At 39.6% G+C, this 18298-nt stretch overlaps 1 protein-coding gene across 6 annotated transcripts in view; it reads right to left on the reverse strand.

Moving 5' to 3' along the window:
* Nucleotides 1–18298, reverse strand: part of Zir (dedicator of cytokinesis) — a 304369-nt gene that overhangs the window by 54849 nt on the left and 231222 nt on the right. For all 6 annotated transcript variants that reach the window (XM_071661769.1, XM_071661767.1, XM_071661771.1 and 3 more), the window contains 3 exons: nt 11797–11902; nt 10982–11203; nt 9460–9569 (listed from right to left, as the gene is read on the reverse strand). In XM_071661769.1, coding sequence (XP_071517870.1) covers nt 9460–9569; nt 10982–11203; nt 11797–11902 — 438 coding nt within the window. The remainder of the gene's footprint in view (nt 1–9459; nt 9570–10981; nt 11204–11796; nt 11903–18298) is intronic.

Genomic DNA, 18298 nt, shown 5'->3' on the forward strand with positions numbered 1-18298 from the left:
TGGTTTGATCGAGTGAGTAACGTAAGGGTAAGAGAGATGTGTGGAAATAAAAAGAGCGTGGTTGAGAGAGCAGAAGAGGGTGTTTTGAAGTGGTTTGGGCACATGGAGAGAATGAGTGAGGAAAGATTGACCAAGAGGATATATGTGTCGGAGGTGGAGGGAACGAGGAGAAGAGGGAGACCAAATTGGAGGTGGAAAGATGGAGTGAAAAAGATTTTGTGTGATCGGGGCCTGAACATGCAGGAAGGTGAAAGGAGGGCAAGGAATAGAGTGAATTGGAGCGATGTGGTATACCGGGGTTGACGTGCTGTCAGTGGATTGAATCAAGGCATGTGAAGCGTCTGGGGTAAACCATGGAAAGCTGTGTAGGTATGTATATTTGTGTGTGTGGACGTATGTATATACATGTGTATGGGGGGGGTTGGGCCATTTCTTTCGTCTGTTTCCTTGCGCTACCTCGCAAACGCGGGAGACAGCGACAAAGTATAAAAAAAAAAAAAAAAATATATATATATATATATATATATATATATATATATATATATCAAATTTAAAGAGGGAAGTCAGCACCACAAGTAAAGCATCCTCCTCGAAGGCTCAGAGTGGGGTGCCTAAATGTGTGTGGATGTAACCAAGATGTGAAGACCCTTACTGAAAAAACAATCACTCTTGAAGTAGAACCTTCAGACACAATTGAAAATGTGAAGGAAAATAGTGAAATTGGAGAAAAATGTAGCTTAGACATTGAAGCTTATTGATACAGTGGTTAAATTGATGAGAACTGCTATTGACGTTTGTGTAAATAAATTATACATTTCCTTTTTTCCATAGCCAGAGGTTGAACCATTATGTGACATTCTTTTTTTTCATTCATTTCAAGCTAGAAGTTTCAGTTTTCTAAATTGTTTCTTACATTTCTCATATGTATATATATGTATGTGTGTGTGTGTGTATATGTGCGTATGTATGTGTATGTGTGTGTATGTGTATATGTATATATATATGTATATTATCCCTGGGGATAGGGGTGAAAGAATACTTCCCACGTATTCCTCGCGTGTCGTAGAAAGCGACTAGAGGGGACGGGAGCGGGGGGCCAGAAATCCTCCCCTCCTTGTATTAACTTTCTAAAATGGGAAACAAAAGAAGGAGTCACGTGGGGAGTGCTCATCCTCCTCGAAGGCTCAGAGTGGGGTGCCTAAATGTGTGTGGATGTAACCAAGATGTGAAAAAAGGAGAGATAGGTAGTATGTTTGAGGAAAGGAACCTGGATGTTTTGGCTCTGAGTGAAACGAAGCTCAAGGGTAAAGGGGAAGAGTGGTTTGGGAATGTCTGGGGAGTAAAGTCAGGGGTTAGTGAGAGGACAAGAGCAAGGGAAGGAGTAGCAATACTCCTGAAACAGGAGTTGTGGGAGTATGTGATAGAGTGTAAGAAAGTAAATTCTCGATTAATATGGGTAAAACTGAAAGCTGATGGAGAGAGGTGGGTGATTATTGGTGCATATGCACCTGGGCATGAGAAGAAAGATCAAGAGAGGCAAGTGTTTTGGGAGCAGCTGAATGAGTGTGTTAGTGGTTTTGATGCACGAGACTGGGTCATAGTGATGGGTGATTTGAATGCAAAGGTGAGTAATGTGGCAGTTGAGGGAATAATTGGTATACATGGGGTGATCAGTGTTGTAAATGGAAATGGTGAAGAGCTTGTAGATTTATGTGCTGAAAAAGGACTGATGATTGGGAATACCTGGTTTAAAAAGCGAGATATACATAAGTATACTTATGTAAGTAGGAGAGATGGCCAGAGAGCGTTATTGGATTACGTGTTAATTGACAGGCGTGCGAAAGAGAGACTTTTGGATGTTAATGTGCTGAGAGGTGCAACTGGAGGGATGTCTGATCATTATCTTGTGGAGGCTAAGGTGAAGATTTGTATGGGTTTTCAGAAAAGAAGAGTGAATGTTGGGGTGAAGAGGGTGGTGAGAGTAAGTGAGCTTGAGAAGGAGACCTGTGTGAGGAAGTACCAGGAGAGACTGAGTACAGAATGGAAAAAGGTGAGAACAATGGAAGTAAGGGGAGTGGGGGAGGAATGGGATGTATTTAGGGAATCAGTGATGGATTGCGCAAAAGATGCTTGTGGCATGAGAAGAGTGGGAGGTGGGTTGATTAGAAAGGGTAGTGAGTGGTGGGATGAAGAAGTAAGAGTATTAGTGAAAGAGAAGAGAGAGGCATTTGGACGATTTTTGCAGGGAAAAAATGCAACTGAGTGGGAGATGTATAAAAGAAAGAGACAGGAGGTCAAGAGAAAGGTGCAAGAGGTGAAAAAAAGGGCAAATGAGAGTTGGGGTGAGAGAGTATCATTAAATTATAGGGAGAATAAAAAGATGTTCTGGAAGGAGGTAAATAAAGTGCGTAAGACAAGGGAGAAAATGGGAACTTCGGTGAAGGGCGCAAGTGGGGAGGTGATAACAAGTAGTGGTGATGTGAGAAGGAGATGGAGTGAGTATTTTGAAGGTTTGTTGAATGTGTTTGATGATAGAGTGGCAGATATAGGGTGTTTTGGTCGAGGTGGTGTGTAAAGTGAGAGGGTTAGGGAAAATGATTTGTTAAACAGAGAAGAGGTAGTGAAAGCTTTGCGGAAGATGAAAGCCGGCAAGGCAGCAGGTTTGGATGGTATTGCAGTGGAATTTATTAAAAAAGGGGGTGACTGTATTGTTGACTGGTTGGTAAGGTTATTTAATGTATGTATGACTCATGGTGAGGTGCCTGAGGATTGGCGGAATGCGTGCATAGTGCCATTGTACAAAGGCAAAGGGGATAAGAGTGAGTGCTCAAATTACAGAGGTATTAGTTTGTTGAGTATTCCTGGTAAATTATATGGGAGGGTATTGATTGAGAGGGTGAAGGCATGTACAGAGCATCAGATTGGGGAAGAGCAGTGTGGTTTCAGAAGTGGTAGAGGATGTGTGGATCAGGTGTTTGCTTTGAAGAATGTATGTGAGAAATACTTAGAAAAGCAAATGGATTTGTATGTAGCATTTATGGATCTGGAGAAGGCATATGATAGAGTTGATAGAGATGCTCTGTGGAAGGTATTAAGAATATATGGTGTGGGAGGAAAGTTGTTAGAAGCAGTGAAAAGTTTTTATCGAGGATGTAAGGCATGTGTACGTGTAGGAAGAGAGGAAAGTGATTGGTTCTCAGTGAATGTAGGTTTGCGGCAGGGGTGTGTGATGTCTCCATGGTTGTTTAATTTGTTTATGGATGGGGTTGTTAGGGAGGTAAATGCAAGAGTTTTGGAAAGAGGGGCAAGTATGAAGTCTGTTGGGGATGAGAGAGCTTGGGAAGTGAGTCAGTTGTTGTTCGCTGATGATACAGCGCTGGTGGCTGATTCATGTGAGAAACTGCAGAAGCTGGTGACTGAGTTTGGAAAAGTGTGTGGAAGAAGAAAGTTAAGAGTAAATGTGAATAAGAGCAAGGTTATTAGGTACAGTAGGGTTGAGGGTCAAGTCAATTGGGAGGTGAGTTTGAATGGAGAAAAACTGGAGGAAGTGAAGTGTTTTAGATATCTGGGAGTGGATCTGGCAGCGGATGGAACCATGGAAGTGGAAGTGGAAGTGGATCATAGGGTGGGGGAGGGGGCGAAAATCCTGGGGGCCTTGAAGAATGTGTGGAAGTTGAGAACATTATCTCGGAAAGCAAAAATGGGTATGTTTGAAGGAATAGTGGTTCCAACAATGTTGTATGGTTGCGAGGCGTGGGCTATGGATAGAGTTGTGCGCAGGAGGATGGATGTTCTGGAAATGAGATGTTTGAGGACAATGTGTGGTGTGAGGTGGTTTGATCGGGTGAGTAACGTAAGGGTAAGAGAGATGTGTGGAAATAAAAAGAGCGTGGTTGAGAGAGCAGAAGAGGGTGTTTTGAAGTGGTTTGGGCACATGGAGAGGATGAGTGAGGAAAGATTGACCAAGAGGATATATGTGTCGGAGGTGGAGGGAACAAGGAGAAGAGGGAAACCAAATTGGAGGTGGAAAGATGGAGTGAAAAAGATTTTGTGTGATCGGGGCCTGAACATGCAGGAGGGTGAAAGGAGGGCAAGGAATAGAGTGAATTGGAGCGATGTGGTATACCGGGGTTGACGTGCTGTCAGTGGATTGAAGCAGGGCATGTGAAGCGTCTGGGGTAAACCATGGAAAGCTGTGTAGGTATGTATATTTGCGTGTGTGGACGTATGTATATACATGTGTATGGGGGGCGGTTGGGCCATTTCTTTCGTCTGTTTCCTTGCGCTACCTCGCAAACGCGGGAGACAGCGACAAAGTATAATAAATAATATATATATATATATATATATATATATATTTTTTTTTTTTTTGCTTTGTCGCTGTCTCCCGCGTTTGCGAGGTAGCGCAAGGAAACAGACGAAAGAAATGGCCCAACCCACCCCCATACACATGCCTTGATTCAATCCACTGACAGCACATCAACCCCGGTATACCACATCGCTCCAATTCACTCTATTCCTTGCCCTCCTTTCACCCTCCTGCATGTTCAGGCCCCGATCACACAAAATCTTTTTCACTCCATCTTTCCACCTCCAATTTGGTCTCCCTCTTCTCCTCGTTCCTTCCACCTCCGACACATATATCCTCTTGGTCAATCTTTCCTCACTCATTCTCTCCATGTGACCAAACCATTTCAAAACACCCTCTTCTGCTCTCTCAACCACGCTCTTTTTATTTCCACACATCTCTCTTACCCTTACGTTACTTACTCGATCAAACCACCTCACACCACACATTGTCCTCAAACATCTCATTTCCAGCACATCCATCCTCCTGCGCACAACTCTATCCATAGTCCACGCCTCGCAACCATACAACATTGTTGGAACCACTATTCCTTCAAACATACCCATTTTTGCTTTCCGAGATAATGTTCTCGACTTCCACACATTCTTCAAGGCTCCCAGAATTTTCGCCCCCTCCCCCACCCTATGATCCACTTCCACTTCCATGGTTCCATCCGCTGCCAGATCCACTCCCAGATATCTAAAACACTTCACTTCCTCCAGTTTTTCTCCATTCAAACTCACCTCCCAATTGAATTGACCCTCAACCCTACTGTACCTAATAACCTTGCTCTTATTCACATTTACTCTTAACTTTCTTCTTTCACACACTTTACCAAACTCAGTCACCATATGTGTATGTGTGTGGATGGACCATTTTCTGTATGTTTCCATTAGGGTGGTAAAAGTAGAAAGGCATACATACAATTCAAAGACAAAAACTTGTAAACTGTCATTGTGACTAAGGTGGCACAAATAAAGATCATCTGCACCACCTTAGTCACATAGACTTGAAACAAAATATTAAGTCTATTCTTAAACATATCTATAGCATTGCTTTCATCCACTCTAGTTGGAAAATCAATCCATATGTTAACAATCCTCTTGAAGAAGATGCAAATGTTTTAAGTTCATTGTAGATATATTCCCCAGATTAGTATATATTTGTAAATTTTGATATTATCTACTTAAGCCCATTATCATTATTGTCATTACTATACATGAGTAAAAGTCTGGTCCTGAGACTCATCCTTGTGCCACATCACTTGTTATGTCTATCCATTCTGAGGCTTGACCATTAATGACAATTCTGTGTTTACTGCCAGTCAACCAATTTCCTATTCACTGAAGTACAACCCCATCAATACCATGTGGCTTAACTTTTACAAGTAACTCTGAAGCAGAACCTTATCAAGTGGTTTTTGAGAATCTTAGGTGATAACACTTTTATTTCACCCATCTATAATTTCCTGGATATGTTGATAATTACTAATTCACGTATAAGTTGGGAACTTATTCTACAGAAGTGTGGAGAAACCATGATTAAATAATACAATGTCCTACATCATTTTATCAACTGTAAGGTGAATCACAGATGAGTGGTAGTTAAGTAAGGATTTCCTTTTCCTCAGTATGACAAAACAATCTAAACTATTGAAATATACCAGAATAACCCTATGTATGCCATCCAAATTGCTTACCTTGAGTTTAAATGAGCTAGTAAAACAATTTTCCATACTACATTGCAGTTTCCTACATAAGCGAGGTATCACCAAGAACAGATGAACGAAGGCCACATTCCCTTTTATCCAAACTCTACTTGTTATGTGTAATGCACCAAAATCATGGCTTCTCATTCACGTCAAGGCCTCACAGACCTTTCCATGGTTTACCCTGGCCACTGCATATGCCCTGGTTTAGTTCACTGATGGCATGTTGACACATGTATACCATGATGTTCCGATTCACTCTGTCCTGCGCAAGCCTTTCATCCTCCTGCAAGTTCAAGCCCTGTTCAGTCAGAACCTTTATACCCCATCCTTCCATCTACGATTTGGTCTGCCTATTCTCTTTCTTCCCTCTGTTTCTGTCATATATATCCTCTCTGTTAACCTCTCCTTACTTATTATCTCCACATATCCTAATCATTTCAGCACACCCACTTCAGCTTTCTCAACCACGCTCATTTTATTACCACACCTTTCTCTTACCCTTTTATTAATTACTCGAACAAACCACTTCACTCCACATATTGTCCTAAACATTTCAATTCCATCACATTGACCCTCGTCTGCACATCTCCATCTATAGCCCTTGCCTCATATCCATAAAACATTGTTGGGAATCCAATACCTTCAAACGCATCCATATTTGCCCTCCCAGACAATGACCTCTCTTTCCACACTTTCTCCAGTGCTCTCAGAACCTTTGCCCCCTTGTCCACCATATGACTCACCTCCCCTTCCATGGTTCCATTCGCTACCATGTCCACTCCCACTCCATTCAAACTCACACCCTATCTAACCTGTCTGTTGATCCTGCTAAACCCAATAACCTGGCTTTTAAATACTTAGTTAGAGCCTTCAGAGAAAAAACTGTAGAAAAATGTGTAAATGTCGGCATAAATCCTGGTGTCTTTAGCTATCTTCTATGTTTTTCTAAATATGCAGATCATTGTTAATTCATGCACTAGGTAAGAGCTTTCTGAAGAAAACTGTCTGAAAAAATAAATGAAAATATGATATATAGTAACATTTTATTGATTAATGTGTACGTTTAATGTTTTGAAACAAATGCAATTGTAAGGAGGTACAACATCCATTCATTTCAACTATTGTATCCATTCTTTTTTGAATATGCAGATATTCATCAATTCAAAAATTGTTGAGAACTTCCTGACAAGAAATGGATAGAAAAATATGTGAAAAATGAAATCTGCAATATCATTCCCATGTTCATAAGCTGAATATCTTAAACAAATACTGCCAAGAAGTACTATTTTAAAACTCAATTTCCATTTGCTAGTTTCTCACATTTTTCTAAATATGTAGATGACTATTAATTCAAACATTCGGTGAGAGCCTTCTAAAGAGAATGGTTGAGGAAAAATATAAGAAAATACAATTTGCCATATCAATTTAGGTGACCTGCCGTCAATGGGCTGAACCAAGGCATATTAGGTCTGGAGAAACACAAAAAGGTCTGTGTGGCCTGATTGTATGTACATATGGGGATCTGGTTTCCATGCAACATACATGGCAACTAGGGGGGAGATGTAAGTAAATGTTTCCATTTCCTTGTATGTTGCTAGTGCTTCCTCACTAATGCCAGAAACAGCAAAGAAATATGAATAAAAAAATATATATTAATATATTCATGCATTAGGGAAGAACCTAAGGAAAGAAATGCACAGAAAATATATACACTACAAGCAATTCACTATCATTCACTGATTATAAATCTAATGTCTTGTACCTATATCAATTCAAAAATGGAAATTCTAACCACCAATTTTTTCCAATTACTTTTCTGAATATTCAAATGATCATTAGTCTTTCCTGATCATATGCATATGTCATACAAGTTTAAGATTTCTCTGATCCTTTTTAGTTTAAAGAAATTCTGAGAATAATAACTGGATTGTTATCAAGGGCCTGTGATCCCTAACCCTGTTATTTCACTGAAATGAATTTCATGCAACTGAGATTCACATGATTATTCAGTCCCTACAGCATGAAATATCATGATAGTAGAATATATCAATAAACACAATATCATAACATAAGAATGTGGGGTTATATTACCCCAATATGATTAGGTGAGTTGGACTATCTGCACTGGTGGATTTTAACGGGTGATTGCTCATGAGAGTGAATGCCTGCAACTATTACGAGTCTTTCAAGCTTTTTTCCATGTCTATGGTATCTAATATATTTTTTCATGGACGCCGCATTAAAAAATGCCAAACGGTGATCTACCTTATGGAGATGACTCTATATAGGTACGGTAATCAACCCTGATGTCTTACAGGACCTTTTGCTATACTCTCTTCACCCAAGACGGATGTGAACCTACGCTACATCCACCTGTCTCACTGACTGGCCAACATCTCTCATTCACCAAAACTCCAACCACAAAGGGCATCACATACAAAAAACTGTGCCATTCAATGCCACAACTCAAACATCAAAATCCAGATCATACACAAATTAAACAGCCTCAGAACCCTTACTGAACAACAAAAAGAATGCTTTGGTATCCTCTACAAACAAGTAATTGGCCTCTACCAAAACTATTCTTTACATGACAGGTCATTCACCATGTCAGAAGCAAGTATAACATGGCTGCAAACCACACAAAACAAAGCTACTTGGCAAAACAAACATTCATCATAACTATTCTTCATCTCACAAGTCGTTCACCATGTCAAAAGAAAGTATAACGAGGCTGTAAACCAAACAAAACAAAGCTGCTTGGCAACACGAACATTCAACAATTGCATAATAAAACAAAAATGTATCCAATACAATCTCACCTCACGATGCTCTGCTGCAGGCCCTTCTCATCTAAGCCACCAACTCCAATACAGAAATAAAAAACTGATCTCCTGCCTCATAATGCAACAACCTATACTCAGCACATCCTTCCTCTAACAAACACAATGACAAAACAAATATACACAACCTAACTTTACATGCACCAAACATCTGATTTCCCAATCCACTTTTAACCACTACCCCACCAGATATGCATTACTCCTGAAGCTATATCAGTCAGACAAGTAGGGAGTTAACTTTTCCCATCTGTGTTCTGGATACCATCCATTTCCCCAATGTTATAAATCACAAATCTCCCTCATGTCTAAGATGCAACTTTCACAATGAAAATACTGAACACGCACTATTGTGTTCTGTGCTCATCCCATAAAGACACACACATACGTCACTACACTTAAGACCAAAAGTCATGCCCCAGTGGATATGGCTGGCTTTCTTAGCATAGCAAGAGCCCCATATAAAGGATTCCAGGCACACTGCTATTGTCCAAGGCCAATGGACCAGTCACCTTTTGTGGGGGTAGATTTTCAGATATACATATGCAATTAATCTGTACCTGCTGGAGTGATGAACTGGCCTGCTCTAAGAGTCCTACAAGTCCGTTTTCAGTAAAATATTTACCAGTACAGATGCCCTCCTCATCTGGACTAAGGACATCATCAGACACTGAAAAGTTAGAAAAAAAAATAAATAAAAAATCATGCCATAGAAAAAAATGATCTAAAACTAGAATGATCTAGTGGTTTACCACAAACCACACTCATAAATATCAGAATGCATATCTAATTTTATACTGTAAAGATGTTATGGTATCGTCCTGTACTGTAAATCATCCTGCACCTTGTAATACTATTTGAGCAAACAGTGTTGTTTTCAGGCCTTTTTACTTTGTCCTTTACAGGTCTGTGGGACCTGCAGAAAAGTGTAGTAAAGCATACCAGATGCACCATATCCACAATAAACCCAGATGTTGTACATAACAGCCTTTTAGCAAAATAAGATAGGAATAAAGAAAAAAATTCTTCTTGTGCAGCTATAATTTCTTCCATTAACAAAGTTGTAAAACCACCTTGAAATGAATAAAAATACAATCGATTAAAAAGATCATCAGTCATATCTGAGGGAAGGAGGTTATAGTCTTACCCTATGAGTGTAATGACCTTTAAGACAGATGAGATTAAAACCCTTCTCTCAAAACATTGTCAATATCATCAATATACACAGGAATACACCAGCACTTAGAAAGTTGTCCCAGCAGTAAACAAGCATGTGGTGCTTATAGCACATGACGCTCCAGAAGAACAAGTACCCGCAACAAATGAGGAATGTATTGTTAATATCATATAAACCTCCTAGCAACAAATATCAAAAACATATAGAAAAAAAAAAATGAAAGAAAAATCAGGATGGTACATAAAGTAGAACAACATGCACTTTTGAGAAATGATGAAGTGCTGATGATATAGGGTTTCAATAAAAAAGATATAGATGGGAAATTTGAATTCTCAAGGTGACAGCAAGTCATGGAGACAAAAATATTTTGAGGGAATACAGGAAAATTTCCTATACTAATATGTCAATGAACAATAGCATGCAAGAGATTTATACATTATCATTACTAGATCTTATCTTCATAAATACTAGCATAGATATTGAGAATATCAGATATCACATGCATGGAAGAGAATGATTTGGAGTAATGTGATATACTGGAATAACATGACATTAACTGGCAGAACCAAGGGTTATGAAGCAGTCAGGAGACACCACAGACAGAGAGAGGGTGTGAGCAAATGAGGATCCTGGCACTACCTTACTAAGTTGGTGAAAACAGTGAGAGGGAAAAAAAAACCCACAAAAATACATTTACAAAAACACACACAAAGTCATATATCTTCACACAGGACTGTCTAATTCCAATAAATATCACAGTGAGAGACAGATAACTTTAGCAATAAACTAGTGAACAGTGACTTAGTGAAAAGGTCTCCAACTGCACCCATGGTTTCATAGTTGTGTGCTAGTCTCTGTGCTTGTTAACTTCATTACCTAATATCAAAATGAAAAACAAAACTTACCAGCACTTTCTTCAAGAACATTGGGTGAAAGCTTGGAGAAAGTTACAGCTCCAGTGGGTAGGTGGGGGCAATCTTCTAGCATGTAAAGGTATTCTGAGACCAAAGCAGCACTGTGGATGAGACACATAGCAGCCTCTGCATGCTGACCTCGTTCACTATGCTTCTGAGCCATGTTGGCAAGCCATGTTAAACGAAGATCTGGAGAATTCTGATACCCGCGTGCTAAAATATGAACAAAGCAAGAAAAATCAGTATTTCACAGTAAAGAAGACAGTGATATGTTTCCCTTTTACTTCTAAATCTTTCACCTAACTGCAATTAACTAACCATCAATCTTCTCTCTTACTATACTTACACATACAATATTGAATCCATGAACTGCGCATGAAATGCCGAAGAAAAGTTGTTCATACACACAAGGAAAAAGGTGAGTAAATATCAATGGCACAATAAGAAAAAGAGGTCAGCTGGTGAATGGGAGGCTGAGTTAATCAGAGCAAGTTGGATGTTTGAAGACAGGGGAAGGTATACTGAATCAACAGAGCTTTAGCCTGCAAAAGTGAAAACAAGAATGCATGACTGTCAACTAGGGATGTCCTGAGTGCATGTCAAAGTGGGGAGGACTATTCAGGACTATGCAGGACTATTCAATTAGTGTTTAAAGAAAAACAAAAAGCACCTTCAAAACTTGAAGAACAGCATCAGGGATCAGCTGAAATATTAAAGGAAGATCCCAAATGTTCTACTTTGACCTGAACGTAGGCAGAGACATGCATGATACACATAAACTTTTCTTAGTATTCATTGAATCTTACCAATTCTGTACATGAGGTCAAGCAACATCTCTGGATCCTCTTGGTATTCCTTCATCTTCACAGTGTCAGACAGGATCATGTGCAAATTAAAGACTAGATCTCGAACCTGTAAGGCAGATGTTTATGGCTTATCATCTTACTTTTATAAGAAAATTTCCCTGTAGCCAAAGAACAAAATAAACAAAAATCTGAGGGACAAGAAAGAATTTTCTCTAAAGTGCTGGTCTGCCAATTTCTGATAAGTTAAGAAATAGAATTCTATGAAACATCTTTAACTTCACACACAGCATAAAATCATGGACTAAACTCATATAATCATATGACATTCTTAACATTTTTTTATATTTCATCAGATCACCCCTGCTGGGTAGTTTCAAGAACAGACAAATAATCTATCTATCATCATTACTCTATTCCTGATTTCATAGGGTTCATATAGTACAAAAGCTCACTCATAAATACCCTCAACTTGTGACTAAAGTGCTGAAGTGAAAAATTATCAGAAATATTTTTAAGAAGGTGGCAAACAATGGCCTCATTTGCATATATCTAGTATCGAGCTGTCATTTATACCTTAACAAAACCAGAGTATATCATCCACAGTCAAGCCCTATGGTTTACTTTGACCACTTCAAATAGCCTGCTTCAGCTCATTCACAACAAAGTGCCATATGCCAAAGCCTTCCAAAGCTTCCTATTCAAAGCATGCTTCTCACACTCCTAAATGTGGAGGCCTATACATCCTATGGCTTCCATTACTCCAGTCCTTTCACCTCCTTCATTAACTCCATTTTACTTGCTCTCTCTACTTATTGTATACAACAGAATGGTATCATCATACTCTGCCTCTTTGAGGTCATGCTTTGAATGCTTTGTTTAGTGACATTGATGCAGTTGCATCAATGTCACTAAACAAAAGGAATACCAACTCACCAAGAAATTTCTTACAAAAAGGGTGTATATCATTCCCTGCTACTGACTGCAGTATAGCCTTAATGCTATAAGAGCCCTGTAAAGGGGTCATAGGTTTCACTAATAAAAAAAATATATGGTGGAATGTCATCCTAGAGATATTTCCAAATATTAATGATAAATATCTCATATTTCAATGACTCTCATAGCACTATTCATAACATGGAATGATTACCAATAAGGCAATTTTGATATTAATAGACTTACATTTGGGTACAGGGGGAGAAAGAATACTTCCCTGCATGTTGTAGGTGACTAAAATAGGAGGGTGTGGGGGCTGAAAATCCTCCCATCCAGTTTTTACTTTTCCAAAAGAAGGAACAAATGTGGGAACCAAGTGAGGATTTTTCCCTCTAAAGCTCAGTTTTCTGTTCTTGATGCTACCTTGCTAATGTGGGAAATGACGAGTATGTATGAGAAAAATATTTACTGCCGATGTGTCCTGTACATACAGAACGGACTGCCTCTGGCAGCTGACTGTGAGTGTGCTGTATTCAGTCTGGCATAATAAAAAATCCCTGGTAAGGTAAAGAGTGGAGTACTGAGTCAGAGAGAAACTACTGGCAACTTAGACAATGTTTCCATATCCTCTGCTCATACTTTTTCAACTCAAAACTGTTTAGTAAACATCAACATGCCATAGGGAACTAGTATACATCATTTTTGTGCAGCCCAAGCAGTGAAAAAAACAGCAAACAGTGCCATGAAAGCTGAGATGAGTCATAGGATGGTTGAGGTGGGAAAAGGTTCAGAAAGCTCTGAGAAATGGGTGGAAAGAGAGTTCACTACATGGGAGGGCTAAAATAGGTATGTTTGAAGGTGCAGTATTCCCAATGATGTTGTATGGATGCAAGGAATGGTCCACAGATGAAAATGTATGAGAGGGTAAATGTGTTTGAAAAAATGTTTCAGGGCAATAGGTGGTGTGAGGAGGGTTGACCAAGTAAGTAATGAATAGGTGAGAGAGATGTGTGGTAATAAAGAGTGTGGTTGAGAGAGCTGAGGAGAGTGTGCTGAAATGGTAAGGACATATGGAGAGAATGAGTGAAAAAAAGGTTGACAAAGACGATATATGTGTCAGAAGTGGAGGGAAAAAGGAGATCTGAGAGTTCATATCTAAGATGGAAGGATGGAGTAAAAACTATTTTGAGAAATGCTCATCCTCCTCGAAGGATCAAGCTGGGGTGTTTAAAAGTATGTGGATGTATCCAAGAGGTGAAAAAATGAGAGAATATACTATATTTGAGGAAAGAAACCTGGATGTCCAGGCTATGAGAGAAACAAAGTTCAAAGGTGAATGGGATGAATTGTTTGGAAATGTCTTAGGAGTAAAGTCGGGTTGGTGAGAGGGCAAGAGCTTCGGAAGGAGTAGTACACCTCCTGAGGCAAGAGATGTGGGAGTGTGCGAAAGAGTGTAAAGAAGTGAGTTCTAGAATAATGTGGGTAAAAATGAAAGTGGATGGCAAGAGATGGGTGATTATTAGTGCTCAAGCAGTTGGTCAAGAGAAGAAAGATCATGAGAGGCAAATGTTTTGGGAGTCGTTCAAAGACTGTGTCAGCAGTTTTGATGCAAAAGACTGGGTATTAGTGATGGGTGATTTGAATTTGAAAGTGAGTTATGTGGCAGTTGAGGGTATATTTGGGAGCATGGGGTATTCAGTAGAGTGAATGGAAATAGTGAACAGCTTGCAGAATTGTGTGCAGAAAAAGGGCTGGTGACTGGGAATACTTGGTCTAAAAAGAGGGACATGTACAAATATGTGAGTGGGAAAGATGGTCAGAGGGCATTATTGGATTACATATTTATAAACATGCGTGTCAAAGAGAGACTTCTGGATGTAAATGTACTGAAAGGGAGAGCTTGCAAGATGTCTGATCACTACCTGTGAGGCATGGGTAAAGATTAGTGGAGGTTTTTGAAAAGAAGGAAACATCATCAGTGATAAGAAAGTGGTGGGAGTATGTGAGCTTGGAAAAGGGACTTGTGTGAAGAAATACCAGGATGACTAAGTGTAAAAAATGCAAAAGGTTAGAGAAAATGAAGATAGGGGAGTGGGTGACGAATGGATGGAATTTAGGATAGCAGTGTTGGCATGTGCGAGATGCATGTGGCAGGCGAAAAGTGGGAGGTGGACAGATTAGACAGGGTAGTGAGTGGTGGGATGTAGAAGTAAAGCTGCTCGTGAAAGAGAAAAGAGGCATTTGGGTGGTACTTACAAGAAAGGAGTGCAAATGATTGGAAAATGTATAAGAGAAAGCAGCAGAGGGGTCAAGATGGAGGCGCAAGGGTAAAAAAAGAGGGGTAATGAGAGTTAGGGTGAGTGAGTATCTATAAACCCTATGCCTAAAGAGGATAAAATGATGTTTTGGAAGGAGATTAAGGAGGTTAATAGAGTGCAAAAAACAAAAGAACAAATAAGAACATCACTGAAGAAGAGAGGGGGAAGTGGTAATATATAGTGATGAGGTGAGGAGGATATGGAGTGAGTATTCTGAAGGACTGTTGAATGTCTTTATTGTAGGATGGCAGATGTAGGGTGTTTGGGCAGGTGTGGTAAGCAATAGTTAAGAGCCATGGGGAACAGTTTAATGAAGAGTCAAGAGATGGAGAAAGCCTTAAATGAGATGAAATTGGCAAGGCAGCAGAAGTGGATGGGACTGCACTTGAATTTATTAAGGAAAGGGTTGACTGTCATTGAATGGTTAATCAGGATCTTCAATGTCTATATGAATCATATTGAGGTGCCTGGAGATTGATGGAATGTATGTATAGTGCCTTGGTAAAATGGCAAGGGGGATAAAGGTGAGTGCTCAAACTACAGAGGTCTAAGTTTGCTGAGTGTACCTGGTAAGTTGTATGGGAAAGTAGTGGCTGAGAAGGTGAAGGTATTTAAAGAGCATTAGACTGGGGAGGAAAAGTGTAGTTTCAGAAGTGTTTGCATTTAATAAACATGTGAGAAATACTTGAAGAAACAGATGGATTTGTATGTGGCATTTATGGATCTGGAGAAAGCATAAAACAGGGTTGATATAGATGCCTTGAGGAAGGTCTTAAGAATATACAGTGTGGGAGGAAAACTGCTAAAAGCAAAGAGAAGTTTTTAACATGGGTGTAAAACATAAGTATAAGTAGGAAGAGAGGAGAGTGAACAGTTACAAGTGAAGGTTGGTCTGCAGCAAGGGTATGTGATGTCATCATGGTTGACAAACTTGTTTATGGATAAGACAAAAAAGCCTTGGAGAGAGGGGCATGTTGGCCGAGTGGGCATGGGCTGAGAGAGTCAGTTGTTCTTTGCTGATAAAGCACTGGTGGTAAATTCAAGTGAGAAACAGCAAAAGTTAGTGACTGAGTTTAGAAGAATGTGTGAAAGAAGTTTTAGAGGATATGTAAATAAAAGCAAGGATATTAGATTAGATTATTAGATATTAGCAGGGTTGAGGGACAGGTTAGTTGGGGAGTGAATGTAAATAGAGAAAATTTGGAGGAAATGAAGTGATTTAGATTCCTGGGAGTGGAGATGGCAACAAATGGAGCCATGGAAGCAAAAGTTAGTAACAAGATGGGTGAGGGGGTTAAGGTTCTAGGAGCACTGAAGAATGTATGAAAAGAAAGACAGTTATCTTGGAGGGCAAAAATGGGTATGTTTGAAGGTACAGTAGTCCCAATAATATTATATGGGCCTCAGATGAGGCTGTGCAGAGAGGGGTGGATGCGTTGAAAATTAAATGTTTGAGGAAAATATGTAGCGTGGGGTGGTTTGATCAACTAAATAATAAAAGAGGCTAAAAGAGAAGTTTGGCAATAAAAAGAGTGGTTCAGAGAGCTGAAGAGGGTGTGCTGAAATGGTTTCGAAATATGGTGAGAATGAGTGAGGAACAGTTGACAAAGAGGATTTATGTGTCAGAAGAGGAAGGAACAAGAACAGAGAGATCAAAATGGAGACAGAATGATGGAGTGAAAATGATTTTGAGTGACTGGGGCAAGAACATGCAGGAGGGTGAAAGGAGTAAAGGGGATAGAATGAATTGGAATGATGTTGTATACATGGGTTGACGTGTTGTCAATCAACTGAGCCATGGCATGTGAAGCAGCCAGGATAAACCATGGAAGGGTCTGTGATTGTGGATAGGGAGCTGAGGTTTTGGTGCATTACACAGGACATCCAGGGAATAGAAGTGAGCAAATGCAGGCTTTCTCTATCTGTTCTTGGTGTTACCTCACTGATGCTGGAAATGGAAATCATGTGTGACTTCTTTCTTCCATACCTGATTGCCATTTCCCACATTAGTGAGGTAGTGCCAGGAACAGACCAAGAAAAGCCACATCTGCTCACATATATTCTCTAGCTATCATGTCTATAGCACAGAGGCCACAGCTCCCTATCCACATCCAGGTCTCAATGATTTTTCCATGGTTTATGCCGGATGCTTCACATGACATGGTTCAGTCCATTGGCAGCATGCTGATCTCTCTATCACACATCGTTTCAATTCATTCTACCCTATGTATGCCTTCCAATCTCCTGCATATTTGGACCCCAGTCACTCAAAATAATTTTCACTCTATCATTTCATCTCTAATTCGGTCTCTCCTTTCTCATTGTTCACTCAACTTCTGACACATATAACTGCTTTGTCACCTTTATTCGTTTATTCTCACCAAATGTCCAAACCATTTCAGCACACCCTCTTCAGCTCTCTTAACCGCTCTTTTTTAGACTTTTATTACTTACTTGATCAAATCCCTCAAACCTCATACTGTCCTAAAACAAGTAATTTTTCCTACATGTCTTCCATTTCTCGTACAAGCAAGGTAACACAAAAAGCAGATGATAAAGCCTTAGAGGAAAAAATCCTCCCTTGGCTCCTTGTTATGTTCCTTCTTTTAGAAAGTAAAACAGGAAGAAAGGATTTCCCATTCTTGTACTATTCAGTATTGGTGTTGCTGGGCTCTGCTTACCTGAGGTTACATCTCAAGAAAAAAGGTACATATAGTAAGGCTGTATCACTGATTGGAAGTACAGTCTTGTCTGAGAACTTTTCACTCTAAAGGAGTCTAGATTTCATTTCCCACATATCCATCCTCCTCCACACAGCCTTATCTATAGCCCATGCCTCACATTCACATAATATTCCTGGGACTACTATTCCTTTAAACAAACCCATTTTGGCCCTCACAGACAATGTTCTCTCTTTCTACACATTCCTCAGCACTCCTAGAAACTTTGCCCCCTCCCAAAATGACTTACTTCTGCTTCCATGGTTCCATTTGCTGCCAAGTCCACTCCAAATTTATAAAACACTTCACATCCTCCAATTCTTTTTAATTCAAACTCACAACCCAATTAACCTGTCCCTTAACCCTACTGAAACTAATAAATTTGCTCTATTATCAGCAAACAGCAACTGACTCAAGTACTGAAAAGCACTTACACACATTATTCACCAACAAACACTTGATGCTACAGTATTTATCATTCAAATAAACCCAGAGGTTCTAGCTTCAAATGAACTCTTTAAACCTCAAAAA

The sequence above is a fragment of the Panulirus ornatus genome, chromosome 5, assembly GCF_036320965.1.
Source record: "Panulirus ornatus isolate Po-2019 chromosome 5, ASM3632096v1, whole genome shotgun sequence".
NCBI classification, from domain to species: Eukaryota; Metazoa; Arthropoda; class Malacostraca; order Decapoda; family Palinuridae; genus Panulirus; species Panulirus ornatus.